General features: G+C 38.7%; 1 protein-coding gene across 1 annotated transcript; it reads left to right on the top strand.

Moving 5' to 3' along the window:
* The first annotated feature begins 2,129 nt into the window (after positions 1-2,129).
* BRMS1L (BRMS1 like transcriptional repressor) lies at positions 2,130-23,366 on the top strand. The gene is made up of 10 exons (XM_064714993.1): positions 2,130-2,328; positions 6,853-6,943; positions 10,217-10,344; positions 12,982-13,061; positions 16,143-16,239; positions 16,600-16,683; positions 17,938-18,002; positions 19,303-19,342; positions 20,060-20,186; positions 21,837-23,366. The coding sequence occupies exons 1-10, from the start codon at positions 2,193-2,195 to the stop codon at positions 21,958-21,960; spliced, it is 972 nt and encodes a 323-aa protein (XP_064571063.1). The 5' UTR covers positions 2,130-2,192; the 3' UTR covers positions 21,961-23,366.
* The last annotated feature ends 1,241 nt before the right edge of the window (positions 23,367-24,607 follow it).

Genomic DNA, 24,607 nt, shown 5'->3' with positions numbered 1-24,607 from the left:
AATACCAGATTGGGGGGGGGGGGGAAATGGACCCGGGTAACTACTTTGGTCAGTTTTTAAAGCTATGTGAACCAGCACTTGGCCAGGCTTCGGGGACTTACAAGTTTCCTGGGAAAAAGCTGGGGACAAGTTCAGCTGCTGTTGCTCCATTAAGCAGCCAGAAAGCCAGAAACGCTGGGCCGAGCTCCCTTTTACCGAGGCGCGGCCCTGGCGGGGCGTGCGCGGCGCTGGGAGCCGGGAGCGCCTGCGGGGCGCGGGGAGAGCCGCGGGAGTGCGGGCAGGAGAGAGCCGGGCTCGGCACCCGCAGCAACCCGATCTGGGACAGCACTCGGGATCCCCATGCGGGCTGCACTTCTTTTACAAACCGTAGCTTTGTGTTCCATGTTAGGAAGGCATTCTTTACTGTGATGAGAGAAACTCTGGATGCCCCATCCCCGAAGTGTTCAAGGCCAGGTTGGATGGGGCTCTGAGCAACTAAAGATAGTGGAAGGTGTCCCTGCACATGGCAGGGGTGTTGGAACTAGATTATCTTTAAAGTCCATTACATCTGAAACCATTCTATGGATCTATGAAGAAAAAAAAAGGCAAATTGTAATGGGTATGGAGAAAGCACAAGTTGTGCTGTGTCCTTGGGTGACTACAAAGGCAGAGACAGCAAGAAGAGAAGGGATGGAGTTTTCACACTGAAGGGTGGGAGGTCAGGAGGTCAGTTATGTCTAATTTTTCTCTCACTGCTCTTGGAGAAGAGGTGGCACACCTACATACACTCCTCTTGGGGGAGATACAGGGAAATTACTTGCATTGGATATACAGAGATGTGGGAGAAAAGAAGTGACTAATAAACAGCAGTGGTTATTGTGGTTGAGGTGGGCAGTTATTGCTATGGAGGTGGAAATCCAGAGGGAAATGCAGAAGTTATTAAATGCCTCACAATGTAGTCTCCATAACATCCAGGCAGACAGCAGAGGGGGACTAAATTTGGATCTTAACATGAAGAACTGCTCCTGCCAGGCACACACAACTTAAACTCTTTTGAAGTGGCACATCACATCACTGAGACACACTGTGCTTTTCTACTGCTCTTGCAGCTGGCCCAAATTTCAAGAGTGAGCCTGTGCAGTACAAGCAAGCTCACCTTGGCCCCAAAGATATCACCCCACTGACCTGCAGGCCACAACCAGCGCTGTATTTCAGGACTCCTGGGGATCCCTGCCACACTTCCTTGTATGTGCTTATGTCCTGAGGTGAAGCTAACCAGTCCCTCAGAGCAAGGGCACAGTCTGGCCAGCTTCTTCCAGAAAGTGTCATTTCTATTCAGTAGGTCTTATGTACCGCAACTGATGAATGAACAGACAAGTAGTGATACTCAAAGCCAAAACAATGATCCCAAACCTGCACAGATTGCAGTATTATCTCTTTAGTCACTTCTCATACCCACTCTCAGTGGACAGCTGCCGCTTTCAGTTGTCTGACTTAGTTTAAAGCATATCACACTGGTTACAGGACAGCATATGACACTCGAGAAGAAGCAAGTTCTGCTGGGGAGGCCGCTATTCATAGAATCATAAAATGGTTTGAGTTGGAAGGGACCTTAAACATAATCTTGTTAAAAAAGTTCCTGGAGCACTTCCAGGGATGAGGCATCCACAGCTTCTCTGGGCAACCTGTTCAAGTTCCTAACCACCCTCACAGTAAAGAATTTCCCCTCAATAACCACAATGACCTCTCCCTTCGGAGATCCGAGCCACAAGGGACGCCTTGCCAGGCGGGAGGGCACCCGTGAGGCCTCGCGTCGTCCCTCCGCTACTCCGGCAGGGAACGGCCACGACCGAATCCCACACCGCACCGGGCCACAGCCTCGCTCGGCGTCCTACGGGAGACGCGGGCAGGTACAAAACTCTGCTCGGCCGCGATGAAGCCTCTCTCGGCGCCGAGCAGTCCTGTGAGTGTCCCGGGACAGGAGAGGGGCGCGGAAAGCCGCCGCTACGCACCCGGCCCCTCACAGCGCCCCGCCGGCCCTCTCAGGGCGGACCACAACTCCCAGAACGCCGCGCGCGGGGTGACGCTGGACGGCGGCGGGACTCGGCCAATGGGCGGGCGCGCAGGCACCGGGCGGGGAGGAGCGGCCGGTGGCAGCGGCGGAGCGGCGGCGGGAAGGGCGGGCTCGGGGCTCCACAGCAGCGGCGGGGACGATGCCGGTCCATTCCCGGGAGAAGAAGGAGAATAATCACGATGAGATGGAGGTGGACTACGGAGAGAACGAGGGCAGCAGCTCTGAGGAGGAGGAGACCGAGAGCTCGTCCGTGTCCGAGGAGGGGGACAGCTCAGGTACCGCAGCCGCCCGCAAGGCAGCGCCACTGAGAGGGCGCCGCGGCGGCTCCCTCAGCACTCGGTGCTGCCCCGGGGACACACCGGTTCCACCCCGGCTCTGGTGGCAGTCGATGTTCCCCCCTTCCCCTCCCCCCGTGACCCCGCCCCGGCCTAGCCCCTGCTTCGGCTCCGCGGCTCCTCTTGGGGCCACCGGCCGGGGCGCAGGAACGGGGCGGGGCGCATGGCGGGGAGCCCCGCCGAGCCCCGAGCCGCCGCTCCGGAGCGGGCTGGTACCCGGCCGGGGCCGGCTGGGCCGCGCTGCTCCGCTCCGTGCCGAGCCGTGGCTTGTGCCCGGCTTCGCTTGAGTGCGTCCTCGCTGGGGTCTCCACTTAAGCCTTGGCATATATACAGACGTGTGCGTACATGAACACGTGTGTACGCAGATAGAAGTGCGTGTTTCCATGCAAGCTCATAAATTTCAACTAGGTGTTTTAAGACCTGTCTTTGGAGGGATATTGGAAACCCTGCCAATACCACTGGCCTCTTTCGCAAATCACTTCAGCCTCTGCTCAGTTAAAGGTCCCTTCTTTTTTCCATAGTTTCCATGTGGACTGTAGGTTTTGAATTACATTATTGGCTGAAATCTAGCTATAAAAGAATCACTTTTTCTATGCTTAATTTACACTGTGTTGTTAAGAATATTGTTATTATCTGTTCTAAGTTTCCTTGTCATTACTGCTTTCTGTCTTTGGTCTTAAAACACGTTTCCAGGTGATAACTGGTAGGAGTTTGTGGTGCCTCATTTGACTAGCAATGAGATGCAAGACAGTGGATGGAAAGGAAGTTGGACAGGGTTAGTGAACTGAGAAAAGTCCTGATGTCAATATGGACCAGGACCAGTTCTAGTCCTCACATATGGTTCTGGCAGCTCAAGTGATTTAGTGCTGAGGCCGCTATATCACCAAATTACAGCTGTAGCATATGCTGAGTTGGAAGGGACCCAGAAGGATCATTAAGACCAACTCCTGACTCTGCACAGGACACCCAAGAATCATTCCATGTGCCTGAGAGTCTGGGATTAGGAAGGAATAAGTGTGTTTTAAGTGAATGTAGTCTGTTCATGTTTCTTTAAAACAATGCAGGAAGCTCTCCAGATAATTTTTGTTGCATTTCACAGAAAAATGCTTTTAAGGGAGTACTTAAAGTGTGATGAGGACAGAAAATTACGTGCTTGTCTCAGTGTCTTGACCAATATGAACATACTTCCTGTAAGCATATTATTCCTACAGACTTAAAATGATTAGCACCCCAAGGAATAAGTCTCAATTGAAATTAGTCATGAATTTTTTGTCAAATTTGTCATTTGCTTTACTTGCATTCAGCCTTCTTTTTTTCCTGTCTTCACTGGATGCCTGAGAATACCAAAGGTGCTGTTAGAGGAAGCATGACTCGTCCTTGAGAGCTGGCACTCTTTCTCTCCTGTTCATTTTGATGTTATGTGTTTAGAACAGGTGTTTTATTGACTTGGATATAGAATAGTTTGTTAGGGATGAATTTAAAAAGCCACAAGTTATGCTCACTATCCCAGAGGAGAATTTGGCCATTTTTGGAAGTACTTTATATAGGCCACAGCTTATTAAAAAAGCTATTTTAGGTGCTGTTACATTTTAAGTGCTGTATGCATTTTTTTTATCTTTAAACCCAATTGCCCAAATTACTGTGTTAGACTGCTTGAGTATAGTAGGAAACAACAACTGTGGTTTTGAAAGTGTTTCAGAGTACCCTAAATACTTTTTGCAGTATGAAACTGTATGGTAAATCTGAAGTTTTGAGATAAGATGGACCTAATCAGCAACTGTTTTAATATAGATTTAATATCATTGGAAAGCCATGAGATTTGATCTTACAACATTTTACTTTTTCAGCAATGCATATTCCATAGTCTGAATGTTGTTTAAGGCCATGAGGAAGAAATTCTGTAAGTGGGGAATTAAATATATTTCAGGACTCTGAAAATCTTCATAATTTTGTTAATCTTATTGGAGGAAGAATACAGATGAAACAATTGAACTTGGCATGTGAATTGACATTTAGTATCAGTGATAGGGAGAATGAAGACTTCTAGGCAGAAAGTCAAAGCCTTTTGAGAGAATTTGTAGCTGAGAGGAGATGGGAGAGAGCTGTGTGTTATTTCTTTATCTACAAGGAAGTCAGCTGTACCCTCAGATGCCAATGAATAGCAATTTCCTTGCAACACAAGTTTAAAATGTAAGATGCAGTCCCTTTCCCCTCCAACAGTGGGTGTGCTCAACCAGGATTACAGTTCTGGTTTGCTTTGCTTTGTGCTCCCTGAACAATAAAATCCACGTTAATTTGAGAAGAGTTTATGAGTGAACTCCTTCCTAAAACATACTTGGAATCGAAAGCATAGCAAAACACATTTGAAACATGTTTGAGAATAAAGGGGAAAAATTGTGGTATCCCAGTGCTTGTTCCTGTTTGGTTTCTCTGGGAGGTGCCTTCACGTTTTAAAGAAACTTGTATTTTTGTAGCACAGAAGTGCTTTAGGCAACTCTGAGTAATATGATTGCCACATTCCTTAAATCTGGCCAAATTATGAATTGCTAAATAGATTTTGGCTTGGATATTGTGTCCAACACTCACATAAAACTTTGTTCTTTCATTTGATTTTCAGCCTTATTCTGGGATTATGGTTTTGCCTTACATTTGAGAACAATGTTTTAATATAAATAGTATCTCTTAACAGCCTGATATGTTCTTCCCCCACCCTCCCTATTCATTGTATTTTTTTTTAAATTCTGTCTTCAAATTTTCTTGCTCTGCTTTCAAGTTCTTCAGGTTATCCTGTGTTTTAAAACTTCCTTTTTGACTGTACTAGCAGTAGTATGACAGCCTGCACTAGGTCTTTAATTGTGGCTCATATTTGCCATTGTAATACTGAGTGGCATTGCTGTGCTGGCTGCTGTTTGCATGTCCAGGCAGAGAAGGTCAGTATAGTTTTTTTAGTCTTAAAAGCTTGTGATGATTTCTGGAAGAAGTGCTGAGAGGTCTGAGAAGACAATCTGATTTAATGGGATCCTTCCAAGCAGCTGGTGGCCCTGAAGCTACTCCTTTCACCTCCTCAGCTTCACAAATTGCCACACTGTTTTGCAGAGCAATAAGAATGAAGGATGCTGCATTCTGTAGTTGGTGTAGGAAACAGCATAAAGCAGTTAAACATGTTTGTTGGAAAAATGTAAGTGACAAAGAAGCAAAAAGCTCAGGGTTGTTTGTAGCCTCAAAGAGTGATCCCTGCTGGGTTTAGGATTCTACTTTCCTCTCTGTCAGGAGGCAGGATTTCTCTTGCCAGAGTAGCTGCTTACATAAGTAAGGGCTCCTTAGGAGAGTGCTTTCTCTGAAGCATCTGGCCTGTTTGCCCCGGTTCAGTTCCTGAGTGCACGGCCATGCCTTCTGCATGCCTGCTGTTGGTTGGTAGTGATCAGCTGTGAACTGAGGGCTAATTCCTGCAGGTACTGCTGTTATAAAGCACTTTCACTTATCTGACTTTTGAATATAGCTTCACAAAACCTTTTTTCTTTTTTTTTTTTTCTGGGAAGGCTGGGAAAGAGTCAAGAATTTTGTATTTTAGTTTCTCAGTTTTCTAGTCTAAGAAAGGACAACGGAGGTAACAGCTGATGTTTAGTAATATTGGATGTCTCAATGGCAGTGTCAAAAGTTTTGGCAAAAATTGTGTATTTATGTTGCTTTATCCTCCCTAAGTAAATTACAAAAAAGAATCAGGAATATAAATTAAAATAAAATCTGTGAAAAGAGTTTAACTTTAACTACTTTTGCTGCATAAAAACATATAAAGTCACGTCTGCAGTGTTCTAGACTTTTCAGGTTAAGAACTGTTTAATTGGAGTGATTTTGGATGCTCATTAGAATGAACTTCATATGTTTTTACATTAATATTTCAACTTCAAAGAACTCTTCCAATTGGACAGGATGAAACCTGTTTCAATATTACATGTTACTTTTTCTTTTAGGAATATGAATAAAACAAGTCTTAAATTTTATATGCACTGAACTGTGCACATAACTGTGCATATTCCAGGGATTGCTTTTGTTTGTACTAACCCAGGATACACTTGAATTTTCAGTGGTGACTTATAACAGCTCATGCTTAATGTTGTCTTTCATTTGGTGTGATATACATTGTTTAGTTTTTCTGTTTCATGCATTCTTATATATTCTTTGTATTTCAGTCATGAAATTACCCTCTTAATGTCTTACAGTGCTGTTCTTTCCTGTTTTGAGGAAGAAGAATTGCTGTTTATGGAGTTTATTCTAGAGTTAGATCTAGGTTTCTTTCTTTGTAGCTTGTGTGCCAAGTCATTTCTCATATTCTGCTTTATGAGAATAATAATATGAGGGAAACATTCATGGCTATAATTCAGGCACCCTTCTGCATTCACTAGAAACAAAATAGCCAGTTTATTTGGTTTATATTACATTGTTAACTTTTTTTTTTATTCTTAGAAATGGATGATGAGGACTGTGAAAGAAGAAGAATGGAATGTTTAGATGAAATGTCCAATCTTGAAAAGCAATTTACAGACCTTAAAGATCAGTAAGTATTTCAATGTTTCAAGTGCCTTGTTTGAGGATCCATTCCATGAAAGTATTGTGTGCTTTTTGGTGTTTCTTGTCTTTCCTATATGTGGATGCTACTTTTGAAGAAGAGTAAGGACTGGGAATTCTGAAATTACTTGCAGGCAGTTGCTGTAGAATGTTTCTGTGTATTCATATATTTTTTGTTTTGCTGTAAGGGTGGTTTTGAAATGTTCCTGTGAAGGGCTATTCTGGGTCTGTTACATCAAACTCCCTAGTAGAACCAAGAAACTGGGATTTTAGGGAAATTTGAGATTTTGTTTAATTATTTGTTCATTCCGTATCATTCTCATACTTTTATATATGTGGGAGAGACCTAAATGCATTGTCTTTCCTAAGTAAGGAATTAGGTTGGGTTTTTTTTTACAGCAGTAGTTTTTATAGTTGGTACCAATCAATGTTTCTTGTGGTTACTGCAAACCAGGTACCAGTACAAGATAAAATGAAAATACTGTTATCTCTCAGTCTGCCATAATATCTACATAAGTAGCTAGTAAAAACCTACTAAAAAGAAGAGATAAACTAAATAGCCACAGTTGTTTAAAAGCGATTGTCATTTGTATTACAGCCTGTCATTTGTGTCATAGAATCATTAAGGTTGGAAAAAAATCTCTAAAATAATGAAGTCCAACCATTTACCTGTCAGTGCCAGGTCCACCATGAAGCCATGTCTCTAAGCACCACATGTGTGCATATTTTTGAACATTTTCAAGGATTCCACAATTTCCTTTGTCAGCCTGTTCCAATGCTTGAACACTCAGCGAAAGAAATTTTTTCTAATACCCAATCTTAGCCTCCCTGGTGCAACCATTTTCTCTAGTCCTGCCTCTTGTTACCAGGTAGCACAGGCTGACCCTCATCTTGCTGCAGACATTTTTCAGGTAGTTGTAGAGAGCAGTAAGATCTCCCTGAGCCTCCTTTTGCCCAGGCTGAACAACCCCAGCTCCCTCAGCTGTGCTCACAGGACTTGTGCTCCAGACCCTTCACCAGCTTCATTGTCCTGCTCTGGACATGCTCCAGCAGTGTATGTGAAGTAAAACTTGTTTTAAGTTAGGTGCATCTGTTCAAGTTTAAAATTGGTGGTATTTTGGCAACTAACTTAATAAGGTACTTGGTAAGTGAAACCTTGAGAAAACCTGGTCTGTTCTTGGGCCATATGCTTTAATTTAAAAGTTAGTTGTTCTTATGGTTCAGATATGTATTTATATTGTGAGATAGTTCTTTCTGCTACAGAGCTGAGACATACAACTTTCTTTGCATAACAGGACACTGTGAGGTCTGGAAATAATAGGGTCTGGAAGGAATTGCCCAACAAGAAATTCCTTGCTGCAGTGTCTAGAGAAGACTGTCCTGCTCTTTGGGCTGAGCATGGAAAAACCTGGGAAATACAGCCAACTGATGAGTACTGGAGCCAGTTGGTACTGATTGGTTTGGCATTTGGAAAACTGTCAGCTTTTCACAACTGTCAGCCATCTGCTCAACAGCTTGGATGACTGAAAACAATTTGTGAAAACAGATCTGTAAGAAGTGAATATGAAAGAGGGTGGTCCTGAGAGGAAGGAAGCAAATACTTCTGGGGGCTTAAGGCTTATAAATGGTGTTTGAGAAGTGGTAGGGCTGTGGTATATGGAGGAAGGCATTGTAGAGACAAGTTGGTTGTTTCAGATATAGAGGTATTTGTGTGGGCTGGAAGAACAGTGATGGTGGGGATACCAGAAATGGAGCATTAGAATGATGGAAGAGGGATTATGGGGAGAAGCAGCTGTGAATAGGGAAACGATGACATTGGGAAAGTAGAAAAAGATGCATGAACGGTGGGATTTTTGTCACAACTAACAGCAGAGATGGTGTAATGATTGAGTCTGTCCCCTCATCCATTTCAGGGAAGCTGGAATTTGATGTTATGAGATAAGTAGCGTTTACAGTAGTTTGGTAGCATTTATTCATTTTAGAAAAATCATTGTTTGAAAGTAATGGACAAATAGTTGCAGTCCATCAAGTAGTGCATGGTACCAAGTGCTGACAGCACCCTGTCCATATCTGCTTGCTTTGATCTACCTGGTACTGTGTAATCAAATGTTAGTGACTGACCCAGTCAGGTGCACTGTGCAGCCAAGCTTATGGTCGGGCTAAATAATTCTGCTGTAGCTCTGTGCTAACCACCATGTGCAGAGCATGCTCGTCAAGGGTTAAGCCCAGCAAACTGGGGTTTGATCAGCTGCAGGCTGTGGTAGCTGACAGCTAAATCCTGGTGGCAAGGTGAACAGGCAGTTATTTCTCAGAAGTCTTGATAGATCAGTATACATGAACTTTGTTTTGTCTAATTAATTACTTAACGTGTGCACTTTAAATAAGTAAAAAGCAGCATCCTTGTCCCAAGGACATCTGTTATGTCTATGTAAGCAGGTAGCACTTGATTTGTTTGTAACACTTACAGAATTTGTACACATTTGCTTTAATTTTACACCTTTTGATTGTGGGGTGCAAGGTGAAAAATGAGAACAGGAGAAGTTAGTTATATTGATGATTCTAACATGGAACTCTAACAGTTACAAGTATGTGGAGCTTTATTGAGATTGAAATGTTTGTAATTGATATTACATTAAATTTGTCAAAGTGCAGGCAGATTTCTTCATTGTCTGCCAGAAAATATCTGCTTTTATGGAATGACTGAATTTCATAAAGTAAAGTAAAAATATTTTAATTACACTTCCTTTTGTCAGGAATGTAATGTGTCAGAAATTACCTCATGATATTTATAATAGTATGCAACTTGTAGATTTTTACAGGAGTTTATGGTAGTGTGGGAGCAGATATGTGACATAAAGTGTGAATGATCATTTCTGTCAACAAACTGACTTTCTCTGTCATGACATAACCTAGTTCTTATGCATTGTATTGCCTTTTCTTCTCCTCTGCCATGTTGATTCATGTCTTATTATTAACACATGTGCAATTTTTTTTCTTCCTTAGAGATGGAGATACATTTAATTTTATCCTTTCTGCACTTCTCATTGTTTGCATTTGCTTTTTAGAAAGGCTTGGTAGACATGGATACTGTTGTTGAAAAAGAAAATATGTACTGGAAAATTCAAACACTAGCAAATCCTCATTTTGTTTAAGTGTTCCTTAGCATTAACCAAGGGATGACAAATACTTATTTTAAAAATATTTCTTCTAACTTGTGTTTTATTTTAAATAAAATACATACTTTTGTTTCTATTACTTTAAGACTTTACAAAGAAAGATTAAGCCAAGTGGATGCAAAGCTACAAGAGGTCATAGCTGGAAAAGCACCTGAATATTTAGAACCATTGGCAGCATTACAAGAAAATATGCAAATCCGAACCAAGGTGGCAGGTAAGCATGTAAAATGAGTATTGCTGTTTCAAAGTATAAACTTGTTATGCATTTTAAGGTTAATCTTCTGTTTTCTTTAGAATTGTTGAAGGAGCATGTTTTAAAGTTAGAAATATTGTAGAATAATTTTAAATATGAAGTAGTTTTTAAATCAAAATTAATATGTTGTTTACCTCCGTGCATAAGTTGCCCAATAACATCCCACTAAAAATACGGCTTTTTTAAATGTTTCACTTAATAGCTGCCTGTCATTGTGTAGTAAGAGCAAGAGTACTGAGTAAAAGCTAAGAATTTTTTTAGTCAGGAGGTTTGGGATCAAGTCTACACAATGGTCACTCTTGAAGAGATATGTAGGTACTATGTCATGAAATGTTTGCTGTCTAATGTGATGATATTTTTTCCTGCTCTTCTAGTCTGTGTCTCTTCTCCTCTGTTCCTATCCTTCTGTTCTGTCTAGGGAAAGAGGAAAAGCCTCTTGTCCTTGGTGCTTTTCTCTAAACTGAATTTTAGTTATTAAAACTAAGGTTTATACAGGTTTTTGTGCTCATAGAAGAAGGGAAGAACGGTGATCTGCTTGTATACAACCATATATTCATATGAAATGGTAATATAATAGGAAGACAAAGTTCTGTACTTCCCTATTGTAAATTTGTTTCATGTTACAGCTTGAGTCCATTAGGAGGATTCAGCTGTCTAAGGCTTACATAACACAGGTTGTCAGAGAGCCAAAAGACACACACCCGTGATCTGTAGGCAGAGAAGCAGTGTCTTTTCTAAGAAATTTAGCAGAAACATGGTGCAGGCTAACTGAAAAGTGGCAGGCCACCTTATACTTTTCATAATACCCAGTATGTCTTCATTGGTACTTCTGACTTTGAGAATTTGAAATCTATTGATCTGCTGCATTTCTGTCACGCCAGGTCTTATCTGTAATGCTTTTTCTCAGCTGCTGACCCAGCCTTATTGGGTTTTAAGTTCTTAGCCCAAATCTACATGACTAGTCCTAAGCAGCCCACTTAGGCTTTGCAGGAGGATCTCAGTTAAACTTGCCAAAGGTTTGATATAAAAGCAATCTTAATCCAGGCTTTTAATTGTCAGTTTTAAATGTGGCTGTCCATCAGTGCTTTCATGTAGGTGGGTAATGGGATATTACACATTCTCTTGAATGGTCTTCAGCACCATTGGAGAGCCATGTTTCAATTTAAAAAACCCAGCTTAAAAACAACAGTTTCCTTGAAGCTGAAAATAGAAAATAGGAGGTTTTTGTTTCCATTTGTCCTCAACTTGATAAAATTATTCCAGAGAAAGCAAGAGACTGCAGAACTGGCTTATGTGCTCCTGCTGTTTGAGAGCCTTTAGAGAAGTGGGTAATAGCAGGACTTGAGTTCCACCAAGTAACCCATAAGGACCTATGGTTGCCTAGGAAAGGGGAGGCAGTGGTGACAAAACCCCTAAACTAAACTATATTTAGCTAAACTTGGGATATAATTGCATCTGTGTTAGAAAAGAAACTTGTGTTCCTTGGCTCTCTAAGGCACTATTCACACAAAATGTGTATCTTGATTATTATAGCAAGTCAGAAAAACAACTGTTTGTTCTAGGATGGTTCATACCTATATTTTTCAATTTCAGGCAAATAAATATGTGACCTAAATATACCAGTCAGCCGTAAATATTAGGAAAACAAAAGCCAACATAACATAGCAATGTAAAAAAAGAACATTTTGAATTCTAGAATAGCTTCACTGTGGAAAGGTGATTGATGCAATACTTGGTGGTTTGTTTTTCAGAGAGATTGCTGCTAGTAGTTCTGTTCCCCTAGTAGTGTTCATTTATAGTAAGTTGAACTATAAGGGAAGTTGGTTTTGGAAGTTCTTTAGTTGCAGATCACCACCACTGTGTGTGCAAACTGAACTCCTCAAGTTTCTAATCTGGAGGAATATAAGTGTTTTCTGTTGAATGCATTGAATATATTAAATCAAATTCTGTAGATGCTTGCCAGATATTACATTTCAGGTACCTCTAAGGTTTTTTTCAGCTGGCTTAGTGGACACATTTCCAGAAATATCTAAAAATGCTCCTAATGCTTAGAAGTGGTAGCCTTAATCACAAGATGACTGTTTTTAAGAATGGAACAGTGTTGTTAATTATTGTAATGTAATAAGGTCATGCATTATAAAGTAAGTCTTACTCCAAATATTAATTTGTAAAACTTTTTTCTTTCAATCAGTTTTCTAGCTGTTTTACAACCCCAAAACCTTATTTTAAACTCTAATTAGAAAAGGGAAGAGGCCATTCAGTACTTAAGTTTGAAAACTGATAATATTCAGGATAATCTGATCAGAAATATGAAATTGGCATATTTTCTAAAGTTAGTGTGACCACTGGTGTAATTTATTGACTGACAGGAGAAGGAATTAAAATAGTATTTAGTTTTTCTCAGATCTTCAGAATTAAGGATTTACTTGTTCTTATTTTTATTCTTTTAAGCAGCCAGCCACTCTTAAGTGCCTAATGTAATATATCTGTATTTTTACTGTGTGCATATGTTGGGACCTGCAGGCAGTCTTAAAATAGAATTCTGAAGTCAGATATTTGCTAAAGAAAGTAATATTGCTGTAATTTGTCTGATTACAGGTATCTATAGAGAGCTTTGTCTGGAATCTGTGAAGAACAAATATGAATGTGAAATTCAAGCCTCTCGACAGCACTGTGAGGTTGTGCCAGCTGTTTCACATTGATAGCTAATCTCATCTAACTTTACTGTCTGTCATGCTTTTCAGGTTCAGTGCATGTTTTTATTATTGCTGTTATTTGCTATTTGAATGCAACTTCTGTGTAATATTTAAGTCCATGCAAGAAGTTACTCAAAGCATCTGAAAATCAGAATCATAGAATGTTCTGGTTTAGAAGGGACCCATCAAGATTGTCTAGTCCAATTCCTGGGCCTGTGCAGGACACTGAAGAATTAAGTCATGTGCCTAGGAGTGTTGTCCAAACACCTCAGACAAGCTGGGTTCACTTTTCTGGGGAGCCTTTTCTAGTGCTCAGCCAGCCTCTGGGTGAAGAACCTTTTCCTGATACTCAGCCTAAATCTCCCCTGGCTCAGCTTCATGCTTTTCCTCAAATCCTGTCCCTGGTCATGAGAGCAAAGAGATTGGTACCTGCCCTTCTGCTTCCCCTTGTGGGGTTATTGAAGACCCAGATGAGGTCTCCCTTCAGTCTCCTCCAGGCTGAACACACCAAGTGACCTCAGCTGCTCCTCATGTGGTTTCCCCTCCACAGCCTTCAGCATCCTCCTGGCCCTCCTCTGGACACTCTCTAGTAGTTGAATAGCTTTCTGATACTGTGGTGCTCAGAACTGCCCCCAGCCCTGGAGGTGAGGCTGCCCCAGGGCAGAGCAGAGCAGAGCAAGACAATCCCCTCCCTTGCCCAGCTGTGATGCTGTGCCTGATGCACCCAGGGCAGGGCTGGCCCTCCTGGCTGCCAGGGCACTGCTGGCTCAGATTCAGCTTTCTGTCAACCAGAGCCCCCAGATCCCTTTCTATGGTGCTGTTCTCCAGCCTCTCATTCCCCAGTCTGTCTGTACATCCAGGATTACCCTGTCCCAGATGCAGAATCCAGCTCTTGTTCTTTTTTAACTTCATTTGGTTGGCAATTGCCCAGCTTTCTAATTTGTCAAGGTCTCTCTGCAGGGCCCCTCTGCCCTTGAGGGAGTCAGTAGCCCCTCCCAGTTTAGTGTTGCTGGCAAACTAACTTAATGTTTCTTCAAGACCCATGTCTGAGTTGTTAATGAGGCTGTTGAAGAGCTTTTTATTAGTTTGGCTTTGCATGTATATCTATATAGTGCTAAGTCTTCTTATTTTTTCATTATCAAGTTCTTATTAATAGATTCCCACATGATTTTTTACCTTTTTTATTAAAAGATTACCAGGAAAGTAACTAAAATATCTGACATAATTTTAGCAAAAAATGCCTTACATTTAATAACAAAACCAAAGAAGTCTTTTTGAGATGCATTAGAAAGCTACTGATATAGCTGTAATTTCAAAAGCAGTTACAAGAAAAATACATTTCTCTCCTTGAACATAAAGGTTCTTGTTCATGTGGATAAATACTGGATACTATAGTACAAACACTCAATACATGTATGTCCAATGCTTACATAGCTGCTTAGATACTTTTCATCATAGTACTCCTGAGCCCCCTTACAGTTGCTTAAAGGTGTTTTCTTCTGAGTGGTTCACTATATTCCATAATTCCTGGTACCTACTATAGCAATAAAGCAAGAGTATGCATGTGTACTTTAGAAAAGTTTTCCATTTTCTTGATGCCTTGGGAAGACATTCAGTGTTATGAAGGATGACTCATTACTGGCTGTCTTTACTCCTGTGAATACTCCTGAGGCTGGACAGAATCCTGTAAGACTTGCAAGGTCTCTTATCCATGATGAAATGATTTGCCTTGGGTGTGTATTATTCCTGTTTGAGGTGGTCTTTGTCCCTTGTTTTGCTGTTCTGTGAAACATTCAGAATTCACCATCCAGTACAAGTCTCTTGGGGGAAAAGCTCTATTAGGTCAGAAATGCTGCTTGTAGAATTACTGTTGCTCTGGAATATAACCATTCAGCAAGAATGCCTCTGATGCCTGTAATGGCTTTCACACCTTATTTGTTACCAGCTACATGAAACAGAACACATGTCTAAACACAAACACTGTTTAATTTTAAAATGGTTTCAGAACAGGTAACACTCAATTGTCACTTCAGATAAATGTAAAGAGGCTTCTGCCTTTTGAATTCACCTGGGAAATGTTTTTTATAAAGCCTTCACATATTTTTCATGTGAAAAATATGTGAAAGGAGGTCTCCAGAATTTGAATACTCTGTAACTTGAGGGAATGGTAAAGTGTGACAGTCATTTAGTGCAATAGGGTTCTTTGTCCATTCCTTGACTGATTTGCTTCACTCTACAAACTAGCTTGAACACAGGTAAAGGGAAGCTTGCTGTGCTGTGGGCAAGAGCAGCTGAGGTGCAGACATTGCTCATTTGGCTGTAGGGAGCAGCAGCTTCTGACAGAGACATGGTAGCAGATAACTGGGTGCATTGTCTTGAGCTGCTTACACTTTTTTTTGAGTCAGTCCAAGCTCTGTTTTCCAGAGTTGTTAAAGATATTGCTCACTGAAAGTGAATGTTGAAATTGAACAATTGGCTCTGTTTTCTACTCATAGTTTTGGAAATGTGCAAGCTTGTGAAAGAGCAGTACGGTTATTTCCTTAAGGCTTGGAACTCAGCTTAATTCCAAGTTACTCTTTTAGAGAATTTAGTGGGTTGTCATGCTAAAGAGTAACTGATCTGTAAGATACTGTGCAATTTAGTGTAGGAGATAGCTTTATAAGAGGCTTTCCATGAAAACATTAGTTTTTTTGATTTGTAATGAAAGGTGGCTTAGAAGCTGCTATTTTAGTTACCCATTATGAATAAAACTTTTCTATCCACAAAAATACTGTGTTTGTGTCAAAATGCAAAGAGTTGTTCTGGAAAGATAGCTGCATGCTTTTAATTACTCTTGGTACCAGTAGTTGATAAATATGTAATTATATTTTCACTTGTGCTAAGCAAGTGTGCTGTCTTTAAAGAGCTAGGATCTCGTGCTAAGAAAGTGGATAGAGGGAGATGTCATGTACCTTATGGCTTCTGAAAAAGCTTTTCTTATGTTGCTTCCACTGATGCCTTAAATTGTCAGTATTTAGATCATTGAACTCACTAATGTAAAAATCTGTAACCTTGCTTTTATAGAGTGAGAAGCTTCTCTTATATGATACTGTACAAAGTGAGCTAGAAGAGAAGATTAGAAGACTTGAAGAAGACAGACATAGCATTGACATTACCTCAGGTGGCTGGAAATTCAGTTTGCTTTTTTATTATTTGTTTTTAATCTTCTGCTGGGTAGTGATGAGTTTTAGATTGTCTGGTTGAATGCTGTTCAACTGTAGACTTTGGGCAGGGGGTTGAATTTAAACTTCAGTTTTGGTTCAAAAGTTGTCAGCATCCCTTGTGTGTTTTGAGAGTCTTAACCTGTGTCTATGTAATCTTGTAATTCTTTGAATCTTGAATAAACACCTTTATTGTGTTCAGAAACAGCATCCCCTGAAAATGTTTGGTTTTTTGGTTTTGAACAATATTTTCTGCTATAAGAAGAGCTAAACATGTAAATGTTTCTGATTCATAGCATGTTCTTATTATATCTTTTCAGAATTATGGAATGATGAGCTCCAGTCCAGGAAGAAAAGGAAGGATCCATTTAGCCCAGATAAGAAGAAACCTGTTGTTGTATCAGATATCCTTTTACTGAAATCGTTGTTCTTTCTAGTAGCGTTTGCAGTTTTATAGCTAATTTTATTACATATGTCATTAATATCAAGTTGAAGGGATAATGCATTATCAAAACTGATTTTTGCATGGCAGACATTGTTCTTACTCAGATTAGAGAAGCCATGTTGACACATCCTCCCATAATGAAAATTGAAATTAAGATTCTCTTACCTAGCTACTAGTTTTAAATAGAAAATTTTTCTAAAAGTTGATTTTTCTAACTCTTGAAGAAAAATAGTTACAAGGCAAAAGCAGAATCAATTATATATTAGTATTAGGTATAAAATCTCAGCAATTTCAGGCTGTTTATAAAGCGAAAAATCCTTTCAGTTTTAAAGTAAATGAATTTGTTCTTTTTGATTGTAGTTTAGAAATAGTTGTGAACTTGCCAGATAAGTGCAAAGCAAATACTAGAAATTTTACCCAGCTTTTCATTTTTAATTTTTTGCTATTTAGAGAAAAAAAAATTGAAAGTAGTTAAAAGATTTCTAAAATTTCAAAGGGAATTTTAAGTTTAAACTTGCTCTCCATTTTAGGAGATTGTTTCTACCCATTTCATCTCTGAAAAATAAGCTTAGCAAAAGGTGCTATGAATGTTTAAAAAAACAAAGTAGAAAGTGAAGACTATTGTAATGGAATAGCTATACTATATGGAATTTTTGTTCTGAAGTTCATTTGTTCTAATTCACATTTTTTACTTTGCAATTGATAGTTTAAGGAAGGCAGCTTTGCCTTTTTGACTCCTGTTTTTTAAATATTTGATATTCAGCTATGGGGGCTGACCATACTTTTCTCTTGAAGACACATGATGCAGAATACTGCAAAAATAATTATTTTATCTAAGCTGATGCTAGTGTAGGTGCAATGTAGTGGTACATTGAAATTGCAATGAATTTTTATTGTAATTTGAATTATTGCAAATAGAATAATTTTTGAACTGTTAGGAATGGAATGATTGTGTCTCAGCTGTTTATCCTATCCTTATGTAGAACTCCAGTACCCTGAGTATCTACATACTATTATTACCTCTTTTAATAATTCTTAAAAGTGTACTTCTAGGTTGCATAATTCAAAGATGGATATGTTTGCACTGAGCTTTTACTTTGTGTTGGTATGTTTTTTGTGAATGATCTGCAGAACAGACCTATTAATAACTTTCTACAAACATTAGAGTATTTTTATTATTTCTGTTTAAAAGAGTTTTCCTTAGCATTTCCACGGCCTTATATAGTTTATATGTTACAAGACCTTGATATACTTGAAGACTGGACAACAATAAGGAAGGTAAGATGAAAGGATGAATGCCAGTGCCTGTGGGTTTAGTTGGGTTCATGTCTAGTCCTTTTGCTATTTAAAAATGTGTAACTGGATTTCTTACATGATCAAAACACTAAATAGATGTTTATTTCTTCAGTAGTCAGTTAATCCTTTCACTTCAAGCTGTGTTATTGCTATTTTTTCTGATTCTACCCAAATCATAAAGAGGAATCCATTAAAGGGGTGCAAGAGGGTATCTTTGAAATGGGAAGTCCATAATTTTCCATGAAAAAATGTGCTTTACTTATACTTTTTTTTTACTTACACTTTTTTAACATAAAAATGGGGAACTGTGTTTTTCTCAGGTTACGAGACAGTCGTGGTTTAGAGGAAATTTGTTTAGTCAATTGATACATTTGAAAAAATAAATCCAGCTTTTAATTGCATAATGCCTTTTTAATATTGTAACACTGTTAAAGGATCTTGCTGTAATGAAATGCTATCCTTGCCTTGCACCTGCAGTCAGAAAGCTTCCCCTGATATCCTAGTGCATCCCAGTTTATGGAATAGCAATCCACTTAGGTGAATTCCACTGACTCAGTTGGCTGAGTCAGTTTCTATGCTGTTTTTTCCCTGTACCTCTTTCCTGAACAAGAAGTAAAATGTGACCTTTATATGAGAACTTGTCTGACTTTTCTCTTTCTGTCACATCAGAGGAACAGACACAAAATATCTTTCCCTAGAGGTTTTTTCTGTAGTTCTACGTCATTTTAAACCCAGGATCTAGGCTTTCCCTCCCAAACCAGGGCTTTCTCTTTTCTGGAAATAATTTTTAAAATCCCAAAAAAAGCAAACAAATGAGCCCCCAAAACCTCTTCAGTGCTTGTTTTTTTCTCAAGGTTATGTGTGGTCTGGAGTTTACATGAACTAATATTTGTGAGCTTATAACATATAAATTAAAAGATTAGGTTGTTCATATGGCATTTTGTTTTTCAGAATGAGTTAATGTAATTTTGTGTTTTCTTGACAGAATTGCATAAGAGCAATTTTGAGGATTTAATTTAGAAAAGCTTGAGTTATTGAAATAAGAACTTAATAAAGAAGGTGATTTTTTTTCACCTTCAAAATGCTTTTTTATGTAGCTACCCATTCACCATTGAACACATTTTTATTTTAGAATTCTCACTGTATTTTTTGCGTGTAAATGCAAGTATACACTTGCATATAAAAGCAAGTACCACTGCATGTTACTGCATAACTAAAGCTGGCAGTTAAGCCAAAATGACTCTGCCTGCTGACTAACTTTAATTTTCTTTTGTGTTTCAAGGCAATGGCTACGCTGGGACCACACAGGGTAAAGCCAGAACGTAAGTAAACATGGTGTAGTTTCACAAGACAGAACTTGCTGTGTCCAATGATGCAAGCTGCATCGAGGCAGATTGTATTTGTTACAGTACTGGTGTAATGATGGAGGATGGGGTGAAGTAGCTGGAAGATGTGGCTTTTGTCTTTATCCTCTCTCAGCTGGTGATACCTGTAGCTTGATTGCTGTTGCTTCTGGTGACAAAAATTCTAGAAAATTATAAAAAAAAAATTCAGACTTCTAATGGTAGTTTACAGCAATGCATATTAGCAAGCTGTGCCAGTGTTTGCACAAGATTAAGCAGAAAGCTGAGAGCATCTGCACCTTTCAAGTGCATTTCAAAGGATGCTCAAATTGACTGCAAGCTACAACTCTGAAAAAGCAGAGCTGTGGGAAAGCAGTGGTATTCATATTTGCATATTTGGCACTGAGGGGAGAAGCATGTTCTTGCAAAGTAAAATCACATATTTGAAGGTGAGGAGGAGAAGGGACAATAGGCATGTAGATGATGGCTTCTATTTGAAAATGAAAATATAACTTTTAATAATCCAACTGGAAATAAAAAGGTATATTGCTTCCAATTTTCCAATTCAATTATTAAAAGACAGACTGCTGTTGAAAAAAATGTCTCTTCTATGTAAATAACTTGATGAAAGTGTGTTTAACTGCCTAACTGATTTCTGTGAAGTTAATATTAAATCACTTTTATTACTTAATTTAGCACCTGTCAAATTAGAGAAGCATCTCCACAGTGCTAGATCTGAAGAAGGAAGACTCTATTATGATGGCGAATGGTACGGACGAGGGCAGACGATATGCATTGATAAGAAAGATGAATGTCCTACAAGGTAAAGATTATTCAGCTTGTGGAGCTCGGTGCATTCATGTTAAGCAATAACTAGGATGGTGACATCAGAGAGCAAGGCCTGTGTGGAAATACTGCCACCTCAGTGACATTTACTAGTTCACCTTGGAAGACAGGTATTGAGTTGAGTGCTGACTTGTGAAAGAGGGTAGTAAAGGTTGGAATTGATTGAAGGGTTGTCAAGTTAGGACAAGTTAAGTGTCTCTCTTAACAATTTAAGCTGTTACTAGTTTCTGATAGCCTTGGAGTCATTTTTTTCCTAGTATCTTGGGATTTTGTTGCTTTGAGAATTTGACCCAAAAATACTTAATTATGGAAAAACACTTCATGCTGTTGAAGATAAGCTTTGTTTTCCATTGATTAGTGCTCTGAAAGAAGAGAGGAACTTTTTAATGGTATTTTGTTCTCTTAAGAAAAGTTTTTCCTCGGAACAGTCTAAATATTAGAGTGCAAATTTGGTTGAATGTTTAAGATCTATAAATGTGTTTTCTCTGTATGGATAATATTTGCAAATTCTAAAATTCAGAGTGTATTTAAAAGAAAATATATATCTTACCTTTTACTGAATGAGGGAAATAAGTCTAAACCTGATGTTACTTAAATATGCACATGTACTCAGGAAAATTGACTTTAAATTTATAGGTCAGTAGTTTACTGTAGAACTGGCTGTTCCTTTTCTTCCTTATGTATGGTGTAGAGGAACAAATTTTGGTGATTTTGGTGTTTCTTCAGGGCTGAAACAGGAAGGTATTTTAGTAAACTCCAGATTGTGTCTGAAATTAAAAAAAACCTCTGGATTAATTTAGCAGAATAAGCAGTTGTACTGGGCCAAGTAAAGATTTTAGTATCCAGTGCCTGACAAAAGCTAAAAGCTGATGCTTAACAGGGCAGTCATGCGATGGAGCTTTCCTGGGTTTTCAAGGCCCCCACAATTTCTAAGACTTGAGGGAGTTGTCACACTCAGTATGCAATAGACCTTTGTTCTATTAACTGTTTTGATCATTGGTTTTGTGCTTTCTGTTGTCCCCATCAATATACTTGAAATGATATTTTTTCTGTGGGTATGAGGAGGGAGTTTTGTTCACTATTTGTGTTAAAGGTTACTACAAGGAGCATAGAAACAGGGCTCATTTAACAGGGAATCAGTAAGTCAGCTTTTAGTTTATTTCTTGTGATCTTGGCATAATGAGTAAGAGTTTAATACATTTTGTGCTTTAAATCTTGGCTTCAGGTTGTCCAACTTTTTTTCAAGTACATCATATTCAATGGAATTTCAAGGCTTTTCTTGTTTTTTTACTATGGGTAGTTTATTGTTGTGTTTTCTCTGTGTGACTGTTGTTCTTATAAACAGTTAAAGTATTTGTACCTGTTAGGGTTTTCTTGTAAGAGAATAAAATAGATGGCTGAAACATTAACTACCTTCACTAAAGACACTTGCAGTTTCCAAGGAATTATGTTAAAACTGTCCTTAGAGTGGTGCTAGTATCTTTTGGGCCTAGCATTTATAACTAATGCATATTTTCATTTACTGTGTGGAAATACAGCTGCAGTTTTGAGGTTATTTTTAGCTTATGAGCTTTCTAAATTCTTCTTGTTTTTCTTCCCCTGACCCTTCTTCCCTCATTTTCTGTAGTGCCATAATTACAACAATTAACCATGATGAAGTTTGGTTTAAAAGACCGGATGGAAGCAAGTCTAAGCTGTATATTTCTCAGCTCCAGAAAGGAAAATATTCAATAAAGCATAACCACAACTGACCGTTGTTCACCGGATGTGAAACAAGTGGTATTGCCATGCGTGATGTGCCATGGGTGAAAATTGTATTTAATAGTGTTTTGTATTCCTTATCTATTTCCAGCAGTATCTAATGTGTGTTGGTCGTGCTGTATGTAAGCTTCATATGGACGGCCTTCAGAAACCTGAGGAGGGTGAATCCTGTTAACAGATATTTTGCCTCTAAATTGGGTCCAGTGCCTAAGATGTGAAGTATGCTCTTCAAGTATAATGCTTCAAAACTTAACATATTTGTAATTTAGAAAAAATTATTTTTCCATTGGTGACCAGTTGGTGTGAAAAAATTATAACCATAATTACCAGCGACTCAATTTATTTTCAGTGACTGTCATGCTTCTCTTGTAGATGTAAATTTAGCCTGCTCAGCTGTTGCTTTTGAATAGATTGTAAAATGCATAAGCATCCTTTTATCCAAAGTGTACTGATTTATTTAAATTATTGTCCTCAACAGCTTTGCTAGTACCGACTGTGTTATATTTTGTAAGGTTTACTATATTGCTTGTAATGAAACAAAGCCAATATTTTGAACTATGTTTTTGAAGAGCACTTTTCTAGTGTAGGACCCTATTCTATAGCAGACAAATCATTGGTGATGTTTTTTTCTTGATTGCCAGCAAAATTTATGCATAAGGTGGACAATGTTGCTCCAACCTGTGTTATATGTAGCCCACAAAGAACGACTGGGGGGATGGTTACATAAATGCTGTTGCATGGCCTGCATGTTTGGTCCACAGTTGTATGAAATATGATGAATCTTTGTTAGGAAAGGAAAATATTTCCCCAGAAGTCATGTATCTGGGAGACTTTACACTGAGTTTTCCACCAAACACTATTTTCAAAATTTCTGTACCCCATTTCATCTTACTGTACACCAGAAGTATTTCATGCAGCTTAGGAAACTGAGTGTCTTTTCAAGTCTTGCTCTTTTAGCCACAGAGAAAAGTCCTAAATCCTTGATGTTACTGTGATGTGCTTCGAGCAACTAGAATGATAGATGGGATTGTTGAAGAATTGTTAACATTGGTTATGTGCACTTTAATCTCCACTTATGATGATTCTTCTTGGAGAAAATAAAGCATCCATTTGCTTTAAATGATCACAGCAAATAAATATTTTTATTGTAACATATAAATTAATCGTCTCTTCTAGTGCAGGGTGGTAAGTACTTCCAAATGCCAAATCAGTTTCTGCTGAGTGATGCTTTTCTACAATTGTATGACATTATAAATCAAATGTACATAAAGTATCAATTGACATGTTGGCTTTTAACAATATGGACTGTATGTATACAGTTGTTTGATAAACTTTTTGTAATTAAATATTTGCATTTTTTAACTTAGTATATAAATAAATGATCTGTGGTAGTGGACATCTTTTCTGTTGTTTTGCTCTTTGATTTTCTAGTCTTGTTGGAATTGTTGATCTACCAAATGGCAAAGGGAAATATTTTTAAATAATCAGAAGGCCTAAGGCTTTTTAAAAAAACTTTTGACTTGCACCTTTTTCTTTGGAGTTTTGAGAGTTTGTTTGTATACATTTTTGGTTTTTTTACAAACTTTTAGAAAATATTTTATGGAAGCTTTATTCTGTGACACTTATAAATCAAACGTAAGCACTGCTAAGAATCTCATAAATGTTGAAATGCTTGAAATCATTTGTATTTAGGCCATGCTGGGTACTCTAAATGGTTTTGTGATTCACCCCTTTCTTTTTACCTCTTCTGTTTTTTGCATCTCTCTAGCTGCAGTTGATTATTCCTATAGCTTTTTCTCTTCTACAAAGCAACACTTCCCTTCATAGAACCTTGCAGTTTGGACTGACACTTCATGAATGTGGTTTCTTAATTCAGAGTAAACATAATTCATATCAACATGAGAGGTAATAATCACAGCAGTGTGAATTAGGGGTCAGACAACTGGCCCTACCCATTCCATTACTAGAAGTACAGGAAACTGAGCTGTGGCTTTCCTTTTTGACATATCACCATTTCTGTGTATGTGATGGGAGAGCTGTAAGGTTGGTTTTTGTTTATAACTATTAACAAATTAACTGGTTAATTATTTCATGCTTAGGTGAATCATATTTGGTACATGCTTTGTATCTTTTTAATATTTGAACAGTTAATGTTTCGCTTGATCCAACGTAAAATGTAATAGAGATCTTCCATAGAGTTTAGTCCTTTGAAGTAGAGACATTGTTAGCCTCGTGTCCAGCTGTTTTATCTTTTACACTACTGCATTAAAATTTTTCAAGCTTTGGTAGCATTGTTTTAACCTACAAATTTGATTTAGATCTGTGAAATGCCAAAAGGAATTCTGAAATATGTGAAAAATTAAGTAAGTGAAGAACAAGAGGCACTGAGTAACAAAAATAACGTTCTGTACATGTGTGGAAAAGGCTTCTCTATCAGTAGTTATGTTTCAGAGGAGATGCAGTTTGGTTTTTGCCAAACACAGAGCAAATTGATCTGCTCATGTTTCCCACAATGAAGTATCTGATATATTTAGTTGGAATGTGATTGATTTAACCTGACAATACTTACTGTGTAAGTATTATGTGGAGTTTAGCTTAGGTATTTCATAATAAGCAGGTCTTAAACTTTCCAAATCA

This window comes from Zonotrichia leucophrys, chromosome 5 (genome assembly GCF_028769735.1).
Source record: "Zonotrichia leucophrys gambelii isolate GWCS_2022_RI chromosome 5, RI_Zleu_2.0, whole genome shotgun sequence".
Classification (NCBI taxonomy): Eukaryota; Metazoa; Chordata; class Aves; order Passeriformes; family Passerellidae; genus Zonotrichia; species Zonotrichia leucophrys.
The sequence above is the reverse complement of the archived record's forward strand: the minus strand, read 5'-3'. Positions and strand labels throughout refer to the sequence as shown.